The sequence below is a fragment of the Dasypus novemcinctus genome, chromosome X (assembly GCF_030445035.2).
Source record: "Dasypus novemcinctus isolate mDasNov1 chromosome X, mDasNov1.1.hap2, whole genome shotgun sequence".
NCBI lineage: Eukaryota > Metazoa > Chordata > Mammalia > Cingulata > Dasypodidae > Dasypus > Dasypus novemcinctus.
Genome location: NC_080704.1, coordinates 181,950,147 through 181,972,699, shown reverse-complemented (window position 1 = coordinate 181,972,699; position 22,553 = coordinate 181,950,147). Strand labels below are relative to the sequence as shown.

At 40.1% G+C, this 22,553-nt stretch overlaps 1 protein-coding gene across 1 annotated transcript in view; it reads right to left on the bottom strand.

Moving 5' to 3' along the window:
• Nucleotides 1-5,574: 5,574 nt before the first annotated feature.
• Nucleotides 5,575-22,553, bottom strand: part of LOC101426128 (E3 ubiquitin-protein ligase RNF14-like) — a 30,629-nt gene continuing 13,650 nt past the window's right edge. Inside the window, exon 5 of the mRNA XM_012519852.3 lies at nt 5,575-5,667. Coding sequence (XP_012375306.3) covers nt 5,575-5,667 — 93 coding nt within the window. The remainder of the gene's footprint in view (nt 5,668-22,553) is intronic.

The following is a 22,553-nucleotide window of genomic DNA, read 5'->3' as shown; positions in this document are numbered from 1 at the left end:
GGCAGGACTGCAGCCTCTTACCGTTTCACACCCACAAGTCAGACAGCTTAGGTTATCTCTGAAGAGACAAAGAGCCTCCCACCCAGAGCCCACATCAATCCTAGCTTACATTCAGTCCAACCTACTGCACCTGATGAGCCGCCTAGCTTATATCCAGTCCAACCTACTGTACCTGATGAGCCACCACTTATGGCTGCCCCGACCTCAGCCCCTGGAATTTTTTCAGATATGCAGACACGATATCTTGTGTTAAAAGGACAGTTGTTTCCAACCCCACTCCTCAAACACCCTTGATGCGCTGTTTATTGCAAGAATCTCAACAAGGGGATCTGGAGGCCATGCAATTTTTATCAGCTTTTCCAGTTATATCACAACCAATTCCATCAGATGCTAATAATCCTCAGGGAGGTGCTGAGTTCCATCATGAACCAATACCTTTTAAACTATTGAAAGATTTAAAGCAAGCTTGTTTGCAATATGGGGTTAATTCTCCATATACATTTGGCTTAGTTCAGGGCATGGTTCAGGCAGATAGATTGATTCCTTGGGACTGGGAAATGTTAGCCCATACTGTTCTTAGCCCTGCTGAATTTCTGTAATTTAAAACTTGGTGGACTGATGAGGCTAATATGACTACACGGCGAAATGCTAGTCAAGACCCCCCGGTGCTTATATCGGCAGAACAGCTATTGGGGGTAGGAGCTTGGGCAGGAGTGGGCATGCAAATGCAGTATGATGATGTAGCAATAGTTCAAGTTAGAATGTCCTGCTTAGCCGCTTGGAGAAAAATTTCAGCCCCTGGGAAACCTGTACAATCCTTTCCTAAAGTTATCCAAGGAGTCAATGAGCCATATGTAGAGTTTGTGGCTAGGCTATCAGATATTATTCAAAAAACTATAGAAATTCCGGATGCTAGAGGCTTGATTTTATTAACTCTTGCATTCGATCAAGCAAATAGTGAATGCAAAAAACTATTAGACATGTTAAGGCAGCGGGAGGGTCAATACAAGACTATATTAAAGCTTGCCAGGACGTAGGTTCCACCACCCACCAGATGGCAATACTAGCTGCAGCAATGAGGGGCAATCAGAGACCCCAGACTAAAAGAGGACATTGTTTTAAATGTGGGAAATCTGGTCATTTTCAAAGGGATTGCAGAGCAAATTTCGCTCAGCCACAAAATAATGGGGGAGGTAAAACCCCTTCTAAACTGTGCCCTATATGTCAAAAGGGCTTTCATTGGGCTAATGAATGTAAATCTAGATTTCATAAAATTGGCTCTCCCATTTCACCTTCATGAAACTTCTTTGCGGGCCTAGCTCAAGGTCCTCAGACAAACAATAAGAGCCTACAGGAAAGATACCCAGTCAGCAATGGCCAGCAGCATGCATCCCAGTTTCTGTATTAAGGGCTGCTACTCGAGGTAGCACTGCTGTTGATTTGCCTTCTACAGAAACTAAACTTATTACTCCTGCTATGGGTATGCAAACTATATTTACAGGTGTAAAAAGCCCATTACCTCCTGGAACTGTTGGCTTAATTGTAGGTATGAGTAGTTTAATTATGAAAGGACTGCTAGCACAAATTGGCATTATAGATAGTGATTATAAGGAAGAAATTAAGGTTATGGTGCAAGCTGTTAATCAAGTACAAGTTATTTTGGGGCAATATATAGCTCAATTATTACTCCTGATCTATTACAAACCACGCACTCTTCTTTCTGCTAGAAATGGGGAGTTTACGTCTATGGAGAATGAAATTTATTGGCAAAATTTGTAGACGATGATTGGACTGAAGTTACTATTAATATTGATGGAAAAGTGTTTTGGGATTAATAGACACAGGAGCTGATGTGCCCATCATTGCTAAACGATATTGGCCTCAATCATGGACATTACAAAAAGTCCCAAAAGTCTTTACTGGCATTGGCACTATGACAGGTATTTATCGGAATACCTCTATTTTTGATGTATTAGGACCTGATGGGCATAAATCTACACTACCATCTTATGTGGCTGATGTTGGACTTAATTTATGGGGCCATGATTTACTTAGTCAGTGGGGAGCTTTTGTTCACGTTCCTACATTATCTGAGCAGGCAAAAGCTTTATTTATGGATATGCAGCATAACCCTAACATACATCAACAAGGGGATCATAGAGGACTTGGTTCTGTTACACTAAGACAGGATACAGAGATGCAAAATTTAACATAGGGGCCATTGCAATCAAGGGCATTACTATTCCCATAACCTGGCTTACAGAAGCACCAGTGTGGGCTGATCAATAGCCCCTGCCTGTGGAAAAACTCAATGCCCTCCATAGTTCAGTAAAAGAAGAATTATCTCAGAAACATATTGAGTGCTCAAATAGTCCTTGGAATTCTCTAGTGTTTGTAATAAAAAAGAAATCTGGAAAATGGCGAATGGTAACTGATCTAAGAGGTGTTAATAAGGTTATGAGCCCTATGGGGGCACTGCACCCAGGGGTTCCACAACCCTCTATGATTCCTAAGAATTGGTCTTTGAGTATTATAGATTTGAAAGATTGTTTCTTTGCTATTCCTTTGCATCCTTCTGATAAAGAGAAATTCACCTTTTCTGTTCCTGCTATAAATAATCAATCCCCTCTGCAGAGAGATCAGTGGTGTGTGTTGCCTCAGGGCATGATGAACAGTCCTACCATCTGTCAATTACTCATTCATCAGCCTCTACAGGTGCTAAGAAAAATGTTTCCAAAAGCCATGATTATTCATTTCATGGATGATATATTATTCGCACATTCTTCAGACGACAAGTTACAGCAATTGTTTCAGCATGCCGAAAAATGTTTCCTGAGTATGGGTTACAGATTGCCCCTGAAAAAGTTCAGCGGAACGCCTCCTATTGTTATCTAGGCATGGAGTGGGCAAATGAATGCATACGCCCACAGAAAATGCGACTGAGACGTGATAAATTAAAAACCTTAAATGACTTTCAGAAACTTCTGGGGGAAGTTAATTGGACTCGTCCTACTCTAGGCTTTCCTAAGTACATGTTGCGGCACCTATTTCAAAATTTAGAAGGACAGCCTGCCCTCTTAAGTCCGAGGAAATTATCCTCAGAATCAGAAAAGGAAATAAATCTCATTGAAGAATGAATTTCACAGGGACAATTGACTCAAATAGATCCTGACAAAACCATAGACTGGGTGATTTTTCCTACCCCGCAATCTCCTACCGCCCTGTTCTGGCAAGATGGCATATTAGAATGGGTATTTATTTATCCCCAGTAATAAACAAAAAAGATTGCAAACGTATTTACAAAAACTTATTTCTACTATTGCTAAAGGACGATTATGGCTCATGCAACTTAAAGGGACTGATCCTGATCGAATAATATGTAGTCTGTCTAATGATGAAATTAAACATCTTTATGCTACAAACACACAATGGCAAGTTGCTATTAGTGATTTTCAGGGAATTATTGATAACCATTACCCCACTTCTAAGCTGTTAACATTCTTACAGAGAACAACTTGGATTTTACCAAAAATAGGTAAGTCATTTCAAATTGAAAATGCACTCACCACTTTCACAGACGGTAGTAGCAATGGTAAAGCAGCTTATGTCACTCCTTTTACAGAAAAGGCTTGGCAAACACCACATACTTCTGCCCAACGTACAGAATTATCAGCTGTTCTCATGGTCCTAAAAACTTTTAAAGAGCCTCTCAATATTATTTCTGACTCTGAGTATGGCTTAACTGTTGCTCAAATTGAAACTGCTAATATCTCTGTAACTGATGAGCTTTCTCAAATGTTCCTGCAATTGCAGGCACTCATTCATCAATGAGTAAATTCTCTGCACATTACCCATATTCGATCACATTCTGCTTTATCTGGCCCCTTGTTCACACATAATGCGCAAGCAGATATTCTGGTAGGGTCTATACCGGATGCTGCCAAATATCATGCTCTAACTCATATCAATACTAAGGGATTGAGACATAAATTTCCATCTTTAACAAAATTACAAGAAAAGGTATTGTGTGACTCAGCTAAATATCAGCCAATATATTGGAAAGATATACAAATTAACACTTGGCAAAAGGGAAAGGTTAAAGTATGGGGGGGAGGATATGCTCTTGTCATTACAGAAGACAGGGAACAAATTTGCCTGCCAGCTCGATGGATTAAACCGCGGATAGAGAAGAAAGAATTTTGACGATGATTTCTCCTCTTCTGGTCATGTTAATGGTAACTCTGGGTCACGCAGGTGAAAATCACACTTAATGGGCATATATTCCTAACCCACCTCTAGTACGTGCTCTAACATGGAGAGGCCCATCATTTCCTGTATTTTTAATAAAACACATGTGTTTCCTGGGCCTATAGATGACAGACTACCCTTAAAACCTGATGAAGAAGGGAAGGAAATATATAATCTTATCCTTCCTTTTGATCATAGATTATTATGTGTTGGAAAAGGTCCCCCTTGCATGCAAACAAAAAATCGGACTATGGTTACCATGGAAAATAATGGTACAAAATTATTAATAACTCTGTTTATACATAAAAATATGTGGAAAGTATTTCTTGGAATTGCCCCTACTTATGAATGGATCGGTAATTACAGTCAAACAGGTTAATATCTACAATTAAATCAAGCCTATCAATTGAAAGCATGTGTCAGGGATCCTTTTGTATTCATTACTGGAAAAGTAACCATAAAAGATAGGAACGGGGCCTTGTATGCATGTCTGTCAGAAAATGTGTTGCAGGATGGAGACACTGTCACAATAGCTAGAAGATGACGAAGTATATGGATTCCCATGCAAATGAACCGAATATGGCAGTCATCACCTGAAAGTCAGCCATTGCTCCATATGGCGCAAGAAAGCATGAAATGGACAAAAAAGATTTATTGGACTCCTAATAATTAGTATAATGGGCCTAATTGGAATCATCACAGCTGCTGCCACCGCTGCTGTCGCCTTGCATGGGACTGTTCAGACTCAACAATACATGCATGATTGGCATAAAAATGCTAGTGATTTGTGGCATAGCCAAGAGCACACTGATGAACAGTTAAATAATCGGGTTAATGATTTAGAATCTGTTGTTTCGCATACTGGAGATCAATTGTATGTTGCAGTGTGGGCTCGCCCGGAGGGCCGCTGCAGGGGTGGTGTGGGCTCGGGCGGAGGGCTGCAACACACGGAGGGGCCTTCCGAGAAGGCGCTCCGGGGCCGGCAAGGTGCGGAGGACGCGCGGTAGGAAGAAGACTACCGAGGAGACCAGGATCTGTGCGCAAGTCTGATTTATTCAGGAAGTACAGCGGTTAATATAGGGCGAAGATGGGGGAGGGGCAGGGGGCGTGGCCGGAGGGCGGCAGACGGCTGATAGGTTCGTGCAGGGGTGCATCACTGGTTGCGGGCAGAAGACGGGGTAGCCAGGGTTCTCGGCGGCAGCGAGGCGGGGCTGTCATGGCGCGGCGGTGGCCCTCGGGGGAGAGGCGGGGTTAGGCCACCGAGGGGGAAGCGGGTGCAGCTGGGCAGAGGGGCGGGCAGTACGCCCGAACCCCAAGCGGAGGGCCTTAACGCCTGTTCCCGCCACCCGGGTCCGACTCGCACCGGCGCCTGGAGACGAGCCGACCCTTGCTGTCGCCGTGCTCCCACCCGGTGCCACCCTACAATTGTATAATTTAAATTTGTTAAGGGGGTTGAAATGTGATTGGAATGAAAGCAACTTTTGTATTACTCCTCTTGCCTATAATTCATCTGATATAGAATGGGGAAAAATTAAGAATCATTTGCTAGGCCATAAAAGTAATATCTCTCTGGAAATAATGGAATTAAAAGGAAAAAAAAAAACTAGAAACGTCTCAAAATCAAATTCATGTAGCCAATGATAAGGATATTTTCTCAGATATGATTTCACATATTACAAAATTTAACCCAGTTAATTGGTGGAAATCACAGCATTTCCTGTTAGCTTGAGGAATAGGGTTAATCATATTTGTTCTGTTGCTCATGATTCTCGCCTGTGCCGGACAGTGCTTTCGAAGAAAATTGCAAAGCGTAACAGCCATGGGATGGCAACCTAAGACAGGCACGGTCACCTCAACAAAAACAAAAAGGGGGAGATGTTGGAAACTGAGGCACAGTGGCCTCTCAAGGAGAGACGTGCTGTCTCCATGGCTATGCTTGCAATCTAAGGAATGTGGTAATTAAGAGTTCCAGGCAAACAGGATGAAGGTGTGAAAGGCTGAAAGAAAAGATGAGCAGGTAACATTTGTGTAGTAAATAGAAGAACACTTATCTTTGTACCTTGAGATAAGATTTTTTAAATTCCTTAGACTGAGTAATGTTGATAGTTAACTGCATGTTGTTGCTTCTACCCATGTGGACTGGGTTATATATAGAGCCCCTTGTGAACAATAAAGTTGTCTGAGGAGTCATTACCCTCAGACCCCCTGATCCCAGCTCTCTCGTTCTTTCTCCTTGTTTCCTTCTCCCTTTTCTCTTTCTTTCATTCCTGATACCCTTCGGGTCCAAATCTCCAACAGGGGGGTATATGGGGACCTCATATTTTTTTAATGTAACATTAGAAAAATAAATAAACAAAAAAAAGAATTGAGGTAACTAGTCATTATCCATTATTTAAATATGCACTTTGCGGTGCATTTCAAACAGGTTTTCTTACCACAAATTTACCTTTGTACCATTAATACCAATCCAGGTTTTTAATAAAAGTTTTTTTGGAATTGGCCATTTAAACACTTTAATTTAGAAGATGCATTTACAAACTTTTATAATTAACCATAACCACATAGACTAGTTACCTTACATTTAAGTAAAGTTTTTAAATTACAATTACCAACAAAAGAAGTTTGCTTCATTTATTTGAGAGTATAATTACATTTTCTTCTTTAGCTTAATTTCATTAATATGAAATTAACATTTTCTTTACTTCAAAGATTTTGTACGTATATTTTTTAGATTTATTTTTTTTATTTCTCTCCCCCTCCCCAGTTGTCTGCTCTCTGTGTCCACTCACTGTGTGTTCTTTTGTGACCACTTCCATCCTCAGCAGCAGCACTGGGAAGCTGCATTTCTTTTTGTTGCATCATCTTGTTGTGTCAGCTCTCCTTGTGTGCTGCACCATTCTTGAGCAGGCTGTACTTTCTTTCACACTGGTCGGCTCTCCTTACAGGGTGCACTCCTTGTGCATGGGGCTCCCATATGCAGGGGACACCCCTGTGTGGCACGGCACTCCATGCACGCATCAGCACTGTGCATGGGCCAGCTCCACATGGGTCAACGAGGCCCAGGGTTTGAACTGCCGACCTCCCATGTGGTAGGTGGACTCTCTATCCATTGGGCCAAGTCTGCTTCTCATATAATGTTAATTTATTTAATTGGTAGGTTATAGAGCAAAGGAGATTACACCCAAGTTAAATAAAATTGAGAATATTATAGTTTATGCAAGGAATGTTCTCTTTCCTTTCTTTACAAGAGTCTAAAACCTCTTTTCTCAAGTTCAAAAACTGTGAATAATTTTAAATGCACACTGACTTCCAGGTTCCAAAATATATTATAGTTTTGTAATTTGTTAATCTTAATTTAGTACAGATCTTTTCATAGCATTTATAGACAGTTTTTACTTAGTGAAATTTGGTAATTTATTAACCACCCTTATTTTGAGGTTGTTAAAAGATTTAAACTGGGGAATTAGAACGGCAAAATGATATTTATTTCCCTAGCCTAGAAGATAATTTTAATCTGCCGGCCTAGCCCCTCCCTCAAAGCTCTTGTAAAGAGAAAACCCTTTCCCAAATATTCCTATAATCATATTTCTATATGACCTTTCCAACCTGCACAGTGTTATTTGGGCTCCAGGAGTATTTATTCTCATATATAACTACGTATTTATTTTTTAACAATTTGAATAGAGTTCTTTTTAGAATTTTCATTTGTTAATTTGCTAATATTATCCTGATGTATGAAGATATACACTGAGCATACAGGCAGAAACAAATAGATTTAGACACAAAAACCTAACTCATTGAGGTTACATTTAATTTGCATTATTTCATATAAGTTTAGTTTAATTTGGGTTTTAGAAATATGTATCACTTATATAACTGCATATTTTGCACCAACGTTTTTAGCAAACCTACATGAATAGTTTGACACATAAGCATAATTTAGTTAGGTAAAGCTTGAATTTTCTACAAAATAAGTGTGACAGCAAAACTTTTGAAAGACTCCTGAAAGATTTCTATTTTTCTAAATTTGCACTATGGCCATGCAGTTATGCACGAGAATTTTGTTTCTTAACTAAAGGCTTGTAACCAAAATGTAATCAATGCTTTAATACAATTTTCCTTTGTTTCATGACTTCATATTTTACTTGGAATTTAGCAGATTTTTGATGAGCAAGAGTAATTCTATGTATATCAACTGAGGCTATTGTAGACTCAGGGAGACTGGTTTCTCTCATGAATTGCCACTCTTAGGAACCCTGACAGTCAAGGCAGGAGGTCTCCTTTATTTTCCAGTTCTTGGAGATTAAAAACAACAACAACAACAACTGTGAACATTCATCCCCAAGGGTCAAATTTAAACCAGATAGCAATTTAGCCCATACTTGGAATCCTGAGAAAATGCAGGGTTACTAATAGTAGTAGGAAAGGAGAGAGGAATGTCTCATGTCTGCTTTTCCCTGGGCTATAGGGGCAGGAGCTGCTGTGAAATAACTGTAAGCATAAACAAGGGGTGAGGCTAGGCTTGAAGTGACCATAAACGATGGTAAGTTTAGTTTAGAGTTTACTCTCACAATTACAGCTTCAGGCTAAATTCACACAGTTAAAATTTCAGTTATTATCTTTCTCCTGGTTTCTAATGTAAATGCATCTATAAATTATCTTAACACTTTGTTACAGTTTTCAATAAGTATTTACCTTAAGGTGAATTGTTAAGGGTTGGGCCAGATTTCCGAATCACAAGTAAATGCAGTCTACAATTACCATGCCAATAGCTGAAATACAGGCTACGTTTACTCTGTTGCCATAGCCCTAGTTACCAACATATATATATATGTGTACATGTATATGCGTGTGTATGTATATATACATATGCATATATATATATACGTAAGTGTACTTATACAGTGATTTTAATTCTTAACTAGAGTTCTTAGTATGTTTTACTTTAAGATGAATTGGAGACCTTTATTAAGTTACAAGAAACTTAGTAGTGATAACCCTGCATAGTTTTCCTGTTTTATTTTTTTTTTTAATTTTCGCTTTATTTCTTGACCCTTTTTGCTGACTGCTTTCAGTCAACCCATTAAAAGGGAGATGAAGTGATTATAAGATTATTGTTTTCAAGCAATAGCCTCCTTCTTTGAGATCAAGGTCTTTCTATGTAGACTTAAAAGGAGAGAGATTTCCCTTATCTCCACCCTTCCAGGTTGATCAGTGATTTGATAGGAATGTTGCTTATGAATGGAAGGAGAGTACTTACTGGAAAGGGTCAAGCTGCACCCATTACCCGGGAGGAAGGGGGAAAAAATAATGGTGGCAGGTTCCAGGTTGCTAAAATTGGCTTGAGCGAACTTTTCAAATTCAGCTCCTTCCTCGGGGAACCCCTGTCCCAGCAGGGCTATGATTCAAGTCACTGCCACCACCAGCCACCCTGATTTGGCCAGCTCCTTCAAACTCGGTGGAGTGGCATGGACATGGTCACAGACAATCCCTGAGTTCCCACAAATGGGGCCGGAGTAGAAACATAAGACGCAGAGCACATGCACACATTCGCTTCACGGTATTGCTTCACAAACTACAATCAACTCAGTCCTCCACCGACAGCAATGAGGTTTCCAGCTCAACCAAATTCCATCACTTTACATAGCTGCACAACTCCAACACCAGCATTGAGCTAACAAAGACAGAAGGTCAGAACTCTTTTAACTGACCCACAAGTTTTATGTATATTTTCGTCAGCATGGCTGCCCCCAAAGCCGTTAAAACTTAAGAAAGAGAGGACACTTAACATTATCATCTGGTATTAAGGGAATTCGTTAGCAGATCAGCAGCACATGAAAAGATTCCAGCTAGAACTTTACACTGTTTAAATTTACACCCAGTCCAAGCTCCATTAAAAATGCCGATTCATTTTCCTGTAAACAAATTTTCAAATTCCAGATCAAATTCCAGGATGTTAGGACTCGAACTTATAAACATCCCTTCCTATTATAATCAAGCCTTCATTACCTCAGTGGCGACAAGACCAGCACCGAATACTAACCTGCAGTTAGACAAAGTCAAACATCAGGGTTTTCTTTTTTTCAAACATGGAGAGAACATTCTCTCTCTAAATTTTTGGAGGTACTAGGGCTCCCTCAGGAAGTGATTGGGCAACTCTACCTAACAATTAAGGATACGGATTTCCTGACAATGATCGCCTGGAGTCTTTTCTTCTTCTATGCTTGGAGTCTTTTATGATCCCAGAATTTATTTTTTTTTCAGACTTCCCATTGCCTTCAATTTTCATCAGAAAGATTCCAGTGGAACCCACATCTACTGTGGATGAAATTTAATTCAGGGACACCCAGATTTGGCATTCACCTGAGTCCTCCTGGCATCCGTGGGGATCTGTGTGGAGTTGTGAAATGCTACTTTCTCTGGCCTTAATTTGCAATCATAGACAAGCCCCCCAAAATTTTGCAGAATTCGAGAGGTTTAATTATTTGCGTATAGAAAGGCCAGGACTCAAGAATAATTTGGGGAAGGAAAAAGGTTTATTTATGAATGGCCGGGCTCAAATCTTCTCATGCAAATTCCGAGCCCAGAACAAGCTTTCTGAGTTCTTTTTACAAATCTTGGTAAACTTTTAATATATAAGGTTTGCATTTTCCCTGAAGATTTAAAGTTTATAGAGTTTGCATTACTAAACTGTTTTTCTGGGACTGTAGTCGTTGTCATGGTTACCAAGTGCAGGGCTGCAGTTCTCACTGTCAGAACCACACAGCTCAGGACAAATACAGCTCAGGGTAATTACAAAGCGATGAACTGCGCCACCACCCATAGCCTACATTAAAACCACCACCATTATTAGTAATTTCCATTATTTTGCTACATTTGTTGCAATTGATGAAAGGATATTACTGTAATTGTAGTAATATAGCCCATGGTTAATGTTAGGAGTTTCAGGAATTCATGTTTTTCAAAGAATTGTTCTATTGTATCTAAGTTATTGAAATTTTTGCCATAGAGATTTTTGTACTATTCCCTTATTTCCTTAATTCCATCAATTCACTAGAGATATTTCACCTTTTGCTTCTAACAATTTTTCACTGTATTCCAGGGGTGCCCTGATTTTGCATTCATTTGAGTCCTGCCCTCTTCCTCGGTGATTCCAAAGGGGTAGTGAAATGCTTCCTTCTCTGGCTTTGTTTGCAATCCCAGAAGAGCCCCTCAAAATGCAGCTTTTGAGTAACCCAAGTCTACTGAAATAAACTATTTATAAAATAATTCCATAAGAAAGCACATTTTTGAGGTCAAATGAAAGCATACAAATGAAATTTGTATAAAACACAAAACCACACAGAGGCAAAACAAATAGCAAACAATGTAAAATCAAAGAGAACTAAGTGGCAGCTATATTCATTTCTAAAGAGGTCTGTCCTGTACCCGAGAATGTCTTTTAGGAAATAATCATCTTAGGTCAGCAGAAGACCAGTGTTCAATGCGGTCTTTCAAGATGGGTTATTTTAGCATTTAATCCTATTTTCTGCATTGTCCTCCTTTAGTATGGCTGGTAAGTATTTGTTGATCTCTGCTCCATCAGGATGCCTTGAGATATGATCTCTCTTAGCTACTGTAGTCTGCAGATCCCTGCCCATATCCATCGATCCCATACTCATGCCCAGTATCATCAAATCTGAAATAGGCACTGTTATTTTGTTCACCACTATAGGCAGAGGTGTAATTTCCATATCCTTGATCATAGGATTTATTCAACCCTCAGTTCCAGTTTTGGCCCTGACCTTGTCCATGCCCCCTAGTACCAAGTCATCCACCAGCTGAAGCTCCTCTTCCCTGTTTCTTTGTTGCTATTGCTGCTTAAATACCTCTTAGGTTTGTGCAACTTTGATTTTCCACTTACATGCTCCGATTTGATGATTTTTGCTCTCTAATATTTTCTTTACTGGCTGTTGATCTGTATATGTGAAGACTGGTAGCCACACCACTATGTAATTCACTGTGTGTATTCTCTAGGCCCTAGGCAGCTTTCCTTGTCTTATGGGGGCTCCCATTCCCAGAGGAATTCTGACACCCTGCATGGTACCTACGGTGTTATTCACATCAGAAAATTATCATTCCCTTCTGTCATTCCCATCAACACAAGTGAGAATGATCTGTTTCTGTGCAGCACATTGGGAATATTGGTAAGCCAAATGCTCAACTTGCCCCTAATAACCAGCGGCCTTTCCAAATATCTGATCATTGAAATATCGAGTTTCACAATGATCAGAATGCCAGGAGTTGTACACCACATTGCCTGATGGTCCAGAAGGGAGCATGTCCCAGGAATAGCTGCAGAAATGATATTCTTTTTTAATAGAGAGAATCTGAAAAATAATATATTTTGAGGCATTAATGAAATACTAGATTTCCCTAATTGCATAATCCATTTATTCATTCTTTTACTCTAACACACTATTTCTCTTTCCATTTGTCAATAAGTTCAAAAAATTTATTGGACATAAAATTCACATGACCTAATAATCACCATTTTAGCCATTTGAAGGTTACAATCTAATAGTTGACAATATATTCACCAAGTTGGAAATCCCTTACCTAGATTTAATTCCAGAACATTCCAGCTCAGGCCATTTTAGGGTGAGGAGTAGACCTGGCTGTCATGATCTGGCCATTTTAATCAACAGGTATGATTTTTTAAAAATAATCAAACCTTACAGTCTTCCAGTACTCAGTTATTCTGTCTCCCATCTATGAGCCCACAGTCTATGTCGTTGATTTCCTTGCAGTAGGATGATGGACCTTTCCAGATTACATACAGTCCTCTCCCCTCCAGGTCAGGCATGAAACTACCTATCGTGACCATCTTTTTTGTCATTTACTTAGTTTAATAGGAAAATACTGCTCTAAGCAAACTACTGTGAAAGTCTTCATTAACTTCGCAGGTAAATTTGGAATTTGTTCTTTGTTGAAAAGATTAGCCTTGCATAGTCAATTCCTCTAAGCAATTGAATTTATAGAAGTTCCATGAAATGTAGCACTCATTGGGAATAGCAGACTTTTTTCCTACGCTCAAGGTGTCTTTCTTATTTTTGATTGTTTGTTTTTAATTAGAGAAGTTGAGAGCTTACAATACAATCATGCATAATGTGCATAATTCTCATACATCACCCCTCCACTAATATCTTACATTGTTGTGGAAAATTTGTTGGAATTTATGAAAGAACATGACCAGACTATTACCACTGACTATGGTCCATAGTGTACACTTGGTATATTTTTTCCATATACCTCCCTATTATTAACGCTATGCATTAGTATTGTACATTTGTTATAGTTCATGAATGAGCACTCTCTTATTTGTATTGTTAACCACAGTCTATCTTCCATCACATGGTTCAATGAGTTACATAGTCCCATGCCTTGTACAATCTAGCCAAAGTATATACTTAGTGACTCTTTCATCAGAGCTGTGTAGTCATCACCCCAGTAAACCTTTGAAAGTTTTCCTTAATCCAAAAGAAAAAAATCCCACACCCCACTGTTATTGACCCTTAGCATTTGTATGGTACTTTCTTTGGCACTGATGCAAGAATATCATATTGCCATCAAGTATAGTCCTTCAGTGACGTTAATTGTATTTTCCCCATGCATCGCTACATTCTCACCACCTTGTGTTCATAGAAAAACATTCTTGTATTCGTATTATTAACCACAATCCTCATCAACAACCTCCGGATTCACTAGGTTATTCAGTCCCTAGATCATTCTCTAGCTTTCTTTCAAATAATATTTACATCCCTAGACCACCCTTTTCAGCCACAATCCCATTTATAAACCATTTGGGCTTGTTATAGTCACTGGAATGTGTTAACATCAACTCTATCCATTTCCACACTTTTACAGTCAAGATAATTGAAAGTTCTATACACATTAAGCATCAGTACCCCTTCTTAATCCATATCCTATCACCTAGTAATGTACAGTTGTTCATATTTAGATCATAAGAGTGAGACCATTCAATGTTTGTCTTTTTGTGTCTGGCTTATTTCGCCCTTAGCATAATGTCCTCAAGGTTCATCCATGTTGTCATATGTGTCCCAATTTCATTTTTTCTTACAGCAGCATAGTATTCCATTGTATGTATATACCACATTTGGTTTATCCATCATTGGTTGACGGAAACTTGGGCTGTTTCCTTCTTTTGGCAATTGTGAATAATGCTGCTATGAACATCAGTGTGAAAATATCTGCTCGTGTCACAGTTTTCAGTTCTCCTGGATATATTCCTAGTAGAGGGATTGCCGGATCACATGGCATTTCTATATTTAGCTTCCTGAGAAACTGCCAAACTATCTTCCACAGAGGCTGCCCATTCTACATTCCCACCAACAGTGAAGGAGTGTACCTATTTCTCCACATCCTCTCCAGCGCTTGTTAATAACGATCATTCTATGAGTTATGAGATAGCTCATTATGTTTTCCTTTGCATTTCCCTAATAGCAAGTGATAGTGAACATTTTTCATGTGCATTTTATTTGCCATTTGCATTTCCTCTTGGGAGAAATATCTATATAAATCCTTTGCCCATTTTTAAATTGGATTGCTTGCTCTTTTATTGTTGAGTTGTATGATTTCTTTTTTTAATTTTTCTGTTTGCAAGTTTATTTCAGTGTCACAGAAAAGATGATGCATGTTGATTCTAAGACAAAATTTAAGAACTCTGGGATGTTGTTCTTAATGGTGGAACTCTGCCTCTACCTAAAAGTTAACCATTTTCTGTTTTTCATGTTTTGTAGGTTTAATGCTTGTTCATAACAAGTTGGTGGACCCCCTGTACAGTATCAAAGAGAAGGAAGCAGAGAGAAGTCAGTCTTCTAAGAAACCATACCGTAATTAGCCTGTGCTGAACCTAGTATCAAGTACCTCATAGGAATGGGCAGTCTCTTCTGGAAATTGTAATTAGGAGAACAGAATTGTATTTCTTTAATTCAGTATTGTTATTCCAGATAAATGAATGAATCTGTTGTTCATGGCTCTGAGGCTTGAAGCCTAGTGCTGAGGTTTATCTACAGGGAGAATGACTTTCTTTAATCTACAGATTCAGAAAAAAATATCTGGAAAATGTTCCGTCATTTTGGTGTCTGCCACATCTGGGTTAGGAGTTTTAACTTTTTGTTCTGCTTCTGACACTGTTCTACTGTACAATACACTCCCTTTAGGATCCTCTTACATGCCAGGTCTCAAGTGAGAGGCAATTAGGTGTTTTTGTATATTGCCTAGAACCTCTTTGGGCAGTCTTGAGAGTCCCTCTTGAGCAGGGTTGCCACCTTACTTGAGAGTCACTGTCCTAGATTAATGTCTAAGGAAACAATCCCTCTGGTCAGTAATAAGTGTCATGGATAGAAAACACTCACTCACTTAATTCCTCCCACAATTTTCCCCCCTGCTCTGAGTTGACCTTTTATGAACTTGGAGGAAACCTGGGGGAGGACTTCAATGGGGATGGTGGACTAAACAGAAGACTTCTGCTGATGAACCCAGAGCCCCAGTAGGCCCAGCCACAACAAACTCCTCTCCCTTAGGAATCCTGTGATTCCAGGAGGAGGAAAGTGGAAACCCTTTTCCCACCAGAGCCCTGTGTTTTTATTCAGAGGTTTCACTGGGTCTCTTCAACTGTACACTTATTAAAAGGTCAGAGGTCCACTGGGACAACAGATGCTGCCAGTTTCAATGTTGGTATTCAGTCAAGGTGATGGGAGCCAGGACAAGCAGCCCAGGTGTGAGTTTAGATACAAAATGTGAGACATGCTCTCTGGTTCCCGTAAGAGCCACGTGTCAAGACAAATTACCACATTATTCTAAAGCTGCCTCATTATTTCCCCCACCTACAATACTCTGCCCTTCTAAGAAAATCTCAGGTTCTTGCGATCTAAGGTTTCCAGCACATCAGAAAGTACAACCTATTTGTCCTTCACCCTTTGTTCATAAGATGAGTCTATTGCTCTGCCTTCCTTTTACTCTTAAGCCTTCATGGAGTGAAAGCTGCCTTCTCCTGCCTGTCTTTGTGCTTATTTGAAGCTGCTGCTGCATCTATTTCTGAGAAAGACTCTTCAGAGCTTGGCTTAGGCCTCTCTTTTACTGCTGTTTTGTACCAGCATTTTGTCTTGAGTGTTTATATGTGATTGTGTTGTCATTTTGTTTTAAGCTAATGGATCAAAGGACTTGTTTATAATGTGATTATTTTCTATTAAATCCAGTATTTTCAAATGAAATGTGTCATCTGTGGACCTCTACCCTCCCCCCTCCCCCCTCCCAAGGACAGAAGGTGATGTCTTGGTTGATATTTTTATATTTTGTAAATAGCTGATGAGCAGTGTTTCACACTCACTCCTCACAGCAGTTCTGAAGGAAGGTTACAACCATAGAAAATCTCTTTTGATCTCTTCACCACCAGGGTGAAAAATAATCACAATATTTAAACACTGCCCAATGGAGCAGCAACAATCCCCCTAGTGCAAGGGCAAAGGCCAGTGAAGAAGGATGGTCCAATGGTGGGCCCTTGATACTAATGATTATGCTTAGGAGCCTGTGTGCTTGAAATTTCAACTAGGCCTAGAGCTGCAGAATGCCTAAGAGTTACCTCCTGAGAGCCTCCATGTCGCTCAAATGTGGCCACTCTCTAAGTCTAACTCAGCATGTAAATGCATTACCTTCCCCCCCATGAGTCCCTGGGATGAGCCTCCCTAGCACAAAGGGATTTCTACCAAATGCCAGCTGGTGACGCAGCTAGAAAAAGACATTGAATAAAAGGAGGAAATGGTAACGTCAAATGAGTTTATATGGCTGAGGGTCTTCAAAGTGAGTCAGGAGGTCATCAGAGGAATTGCGCTTATGCACATCTCAGCAGGATCTCAGAGACAGCCAAAGTAGATACAACCCCAAGTAGTGGTGCTCCTGAGGACTATGGAGACACCCAGGTTCTACGGTCATGGCAGATGGCTCTGGAGTTCAGTGCCTTGCCAGTGGGCCCTACTTTGGAATTTGTGCTCCTGAGTGTGATGGCGTTGGACTCAGATGTGACTTCTCTACACATGCCTCTTCCATCACTTTTACTGAACCTGTGGTTGGTGCTGGGGTTGGTGTATATTCAGGAGACTTTAATCTCTGGACTGACTGTGTGCTGACTTGGTCCCAAGCCTTAGCAGAGTTGCAGCACCTACTTTCCAGTTTGTTGGCTTTCCCATGTCGGCTAACAGGAAGGCGGGGATGGTCAACCACCACACCAGGGAACTGAGAGATTCTACAACTGCAAGCAGAATTCCATTCTTCAGCCATGTGGGATCTAAGCCCCCTCTCAAGTTAGAAGCAGAGGCAGCATTGCCATCCCAGGGTCATCAGGATGGAGGAATAAAATATGGATTAGGGTGGTCTTACTGATATTCTATTATAGAATTATTGTGCCTCTAGCAATGGAAGAAACTGTATCATTAGTGTGGAAACAGTGGCCATGGGAGTTGCTGAGGGCAGGGAGAGGGAAGAAGAGGTGTGATGTGGGGGCAATTTTCGGGACCTGGAGTTATCCTGAATGATATTGCAGGGACTGATGCAGGACATCATGCATCCTGCCATAACCCACAGAATGGACTGGGAGAGAGTGTAAACTACAATGTAAACTATAATCTATGCTGTGTAGCAGTGCTCTAAAATGTATTCACCTAATGCAATGGATGTGCCCCACTGATGAAAGAATTTGGTGATGTGGGAGAGTGGGTGGAGTGGGGAGTGCGGGTATATGAGATCCTCTTATATTTTTTAATTTAACATTTTGTATGATCTATGTGTCTTTAGAAGTTTGAAATCTATTAAAAAATACTTTACAAAAATGAAGAACCCTTGAAAAAATCAGAGGCATGAGCAGATGTGCAATAGTAAATTGTCATGTTCTTGCAATCCGAGCAAGAAAAGAGCTGTTGGAAAGAATTAAGGCAGATTTGAGGCAGAGATGTAAAAACTACAAGGTATGGAAAAATAAGTAATATACCCAGTTTTTGTTTCTTAAAAAAGCCAATATAATGGAACATCTTAGGTCAATGTAACCTATTAAGAACGTACAAGTTAGAAGAAACATTTAAATTTTATTGGGATATAACATACATACTGCAAAAGTCACCCATTTTAAATATAAATCCAGTGATTTTTATTAAGTTTATAGTGCTGTGCAATTCATCTGCACAGTCTATTTCCATCATCTCTAAGAAGTCCCTATCCTACTCCCAGCCCTAGGCAACCACTGATGTGCTTTCAGTCTGCAGGTTTCCCTTTCCTGGACATTTCTCATAAGTCACATTGCGTGGAGCCTTTTGTCTGGCCACTTTCACTAAGCATACAGTTTTTGAGGTTTATCCATGTAACAGGTAGCAGTAAGTCTGTTCTTTCACTGTACCCTCAACAAGGATTTAAATTTTAAGTGCTACAGGAAAAAAAAGTAGCAATATTAGAAAGAAATGAAAAACGATTTAGTGATGACAGCTCAACTGGAAAGATCATTATGATAACTCGGGACTTTAAAAAGATAGAACTTTCCCAGGCCTGTGGCTCCCTGGTGGCCCAGCAGCGCTGTCACCTGCTGCAGCTAGTGCTTGCGTGGATCAGGTGGGATGTGCATCCCTGGGCCAGAGTGGAACATCTCATACCACTCAGCATCCCTTGGAGAGTAGCTAAGTTTCTGCTTTGCGCCAGGAATAATAGTAGGACTGGAATAGTTTATTGGCAGAAAACAAGAATGCTTTCAATAATGGCTGCAGCAGGGCTGAGAGGGAAAAGCAGCCAACTTAATGGGGGTCCCCGCTGGCCAGGTTTTGACAAGCTGATCAAAAAGGAAAAATATTAAGTATCACTAATTGGAACAAGTTGAATTTGTAAAACACAAAGTCTAATCATCAAAATGGGAATATTTAAGTGTACATAGATTGTATCCCAAAAAGTGTCTAGAATGTGTTTCAACCTTTACTACATTTGGTTAAGTGGTGGGATGCTGATGTAATAGGTGTCCACTACTAAGTATGTCTGTCACAAGTCATGATGGATGGAACAAGAACCTGTCACTCTTTCCCCAGATAAATCAGTGGCTTATTCACCAGGTGTCTGCTCAAATGTCATTTATCAGAGAGATTTACTCTGATCTTCCTATGTAAAGCAGCAATCTCAATTCCCTATCCCCCTTATCCTGCTTTATTTTCTCAGAACCATTTCCTACCTCATATGTATTTTGTTTTCCTCTAAATGTACACTCCATGAGGGTAAACACTTTTTAAATGCTATTTTATTCCATTCATGTAACAGTGACTTGATAGCTAGAAGGCACCCATTATTTGTGGACTTGAATTATATAGTTGTCCCCACGAATAGTGATCATACATGTAGCTTATTATATGATAATAAATTGGCCAGTGGGGCTACTGAAGAGATCTAACCTTGCAAATTTTATGCCCCTTTCCTGGGAACCAAAATCTTTACTGACTGGGATGAGATGCTGGCCAAGGATGCATACATTTCCAAAAATTATATACTGTGAGTGCATAATGTGTTATGTATAATGGGCAAGTAAAACACAACATATTAATTTGGATCTCAAGGGAGCCCATGACACCAGTGAGCAATCTTACTATAGCTCCCTAGTCAAGTCAGTTTCCTAGAAGTTAAGTTCAAAAGGCCTCAAGCCTCTAACTCCTCTTCCCCAGCTTCCATCTCAGCCCCTGAAAACAGAAGCAGTCAGAAGAGAACTTTCACACTTTCCCATGACCCCACCCCCCACCTGCTAGCCTTGCTCTCATACTCTGCCTTTTTCAGGTTACTTGTTCCTTGCCTGATCCCTCAGGCACTAGATCCCATCCTCTCTTGTCTAGTAGAGTACACTGCTCCTGCACTGCTTTCTCACCTGCAGCATCCCATTGTCCTTATCTCCTGGGTTACTCCTATCAGCAAAAAATATAACCTTTTAAAAAACAAAACAAAACTGTATATGGGAACATTTTTTACATAACTTTTCTATAAACCTACAACTCCTATAATTGTAAAAAAAAATTACAGTAAAACAAAACAAAACAAAATTTTAAGGAAACAAAGCTCTCTATCCCATTTGTCCCCTCCAGCTACAGCGCATTTCCCTGATCACCTTTAATAGTAAGATTCCTCCAGTTACCCAGACTCTTAATTGCTCTCCCCCATTCTCTCTTACACACACTCCATTCAGGCTTTTATGTCCCCTCCATTGAAATGGCACTTGTCAAAAGTACCAGTGACCTCTGCATTGATGGCTAAGCCAATTCTTAGTCTTCTTCTCACTTGACCTATCTGCAACATTTGACACAGTTGAGCACTCCCTCCTCAAAATGGGCTGGCTTCTAGGACATCACATTCTGCTGTTTTCCAACCATGCTGGCCACTTTCTCCTTTGCTGCTTCCTCATCTCCTTGACTTCTTAGTGTTGGAGTGGCCCCAAAACTCGTGGTTTTGAATACCATCTCTACCTGAACTCCCACATTTACATTTCCAGCCTAAGGCTCTCCAATGTGCAACCACCTATTTAACACCTACACTGGTATAACTACTAGACGTCGTAAAGTCAACAGCTCCACAACCAAATACCTAATCTTTCTCTGCAAACCTGTGCTACCCATATGTTTCTCCATCTCTACTGCTCAGGTAAAATCACCTTGGAATCAATTCTGATGACTTCTTTTCTCAAATTATACATCCAATGTATCAGCAAATCCTATTAGCTTTACCTTCAAAATATGCACAGAATCTTCTCAAGATTCCAGCTGCTGGCATACTGGTACCAGCCATTGTGTTCCTCAGCTGAGGTCCTGCAATGGTCTCTTCACTGGTCTGTTACCTTGCTCCCCCAGCTCCCCTAAAATGTAAGTCTGATCCTATCACTTCTCTGCCTAAAACCTCCCAAAGCTTTCCCCTCTCTAGAAGCCAAAGTTCACACAAGGCCCTACAGAATCTGCAGCGCACCCCACTCCCACCCCATCTCTTGTGATTCTCCCTTTCTCAGTGGGCCTCCACACTTACTGGCCACCATGCTGCTCTTGGAGCCCTCTAAGCATGCTGTCTCTCTGCCTGGAATTCTCCTCTCCCATGTAGCTACAATTTTCACTCCCGCATTGCCAAGCCTTTGTTCAAGTGCTACTTTGGTGAAGTCTTATGTCTCTACACTTTAAAATTCCAACATTACCCTTCCACTCCTCTGTATTCCTTCCTCTCCTAATTTCATTCCTTCCTCCAACTTCTCTCCATAGCACTTATCTTCTCATGAACCATATAATTCATTTATATTCTGTTTCTTTCACCAGAATTTAAGATTCATGAGTGCAGGGAGATTTATGTGTGTTTTGTTCGCTGCTACATTCTCAGCATCTAGAAAAATGTTAAGACCCATAAAGAGGTTCTCAAAAAATATTTACTAAGTGAAAGAATTCCAGGAAATGCAATATGTTGCAAGAAGTGGAATGGAACTGGCAGCAAGACAACCATTTTTTAAGTTTTACATGCATTTAGGTTTCGTTGAGGGTTTTATTTTTAACAAAGAGAAAATAGAGATCCGAGCACAGAAGAGAAGCAACCGTGTTCACTTTTTACTTAGCAACTTCATTATCAGAATCTCACTACTTTTACAATGTGTACAATCTTTTCCAAGGTGTACTCTCACTCAGAGAAAGGTGGGAATCTTTAGCATGGTAAATAATCAGGTGGCCTGAGTAGAAAGGACAATAATTGCACAAAGACTAGACTATGGGTGCTGAAAGTTCATAATGATCATAAACATTTCTTAAGACCACAAGCCCTCAGCTGTCTCTGCTGTCCAATTTTTTTTTATTCAGACAAAATTCAGGGAGCAAACTATTTGGTGACTCTCAGGAGTATCTGAGGGTACCACAGTGTTACAGTGCCTCGGTCCTAATAAAGAGCTGTATATAACTTAATTCCTTTACTTGTGTGACTGCAGATAAAGACCAGTGTCAGGAGCGATGCTTTCTTATGTAACAATTGGATAAGATGTCAACCATGGTCCAAATACAGTTTTAAGTGGCCTCAAATTTTTGGTTATATTGCTATTCCTGTTTGGCTGTTATCATTAGATGTCATTTGTCTATCAAGGTATATTACAGCCTGCGATGAAACAAAATGATGAAAATTAAATTCCCAGAAATTAAACCTGCCTCTAACAAAATACTATTCCTATCGTAACCATTTACTATATTTGTAACATGGGAACTGCTGCCACCAGCTGGTGA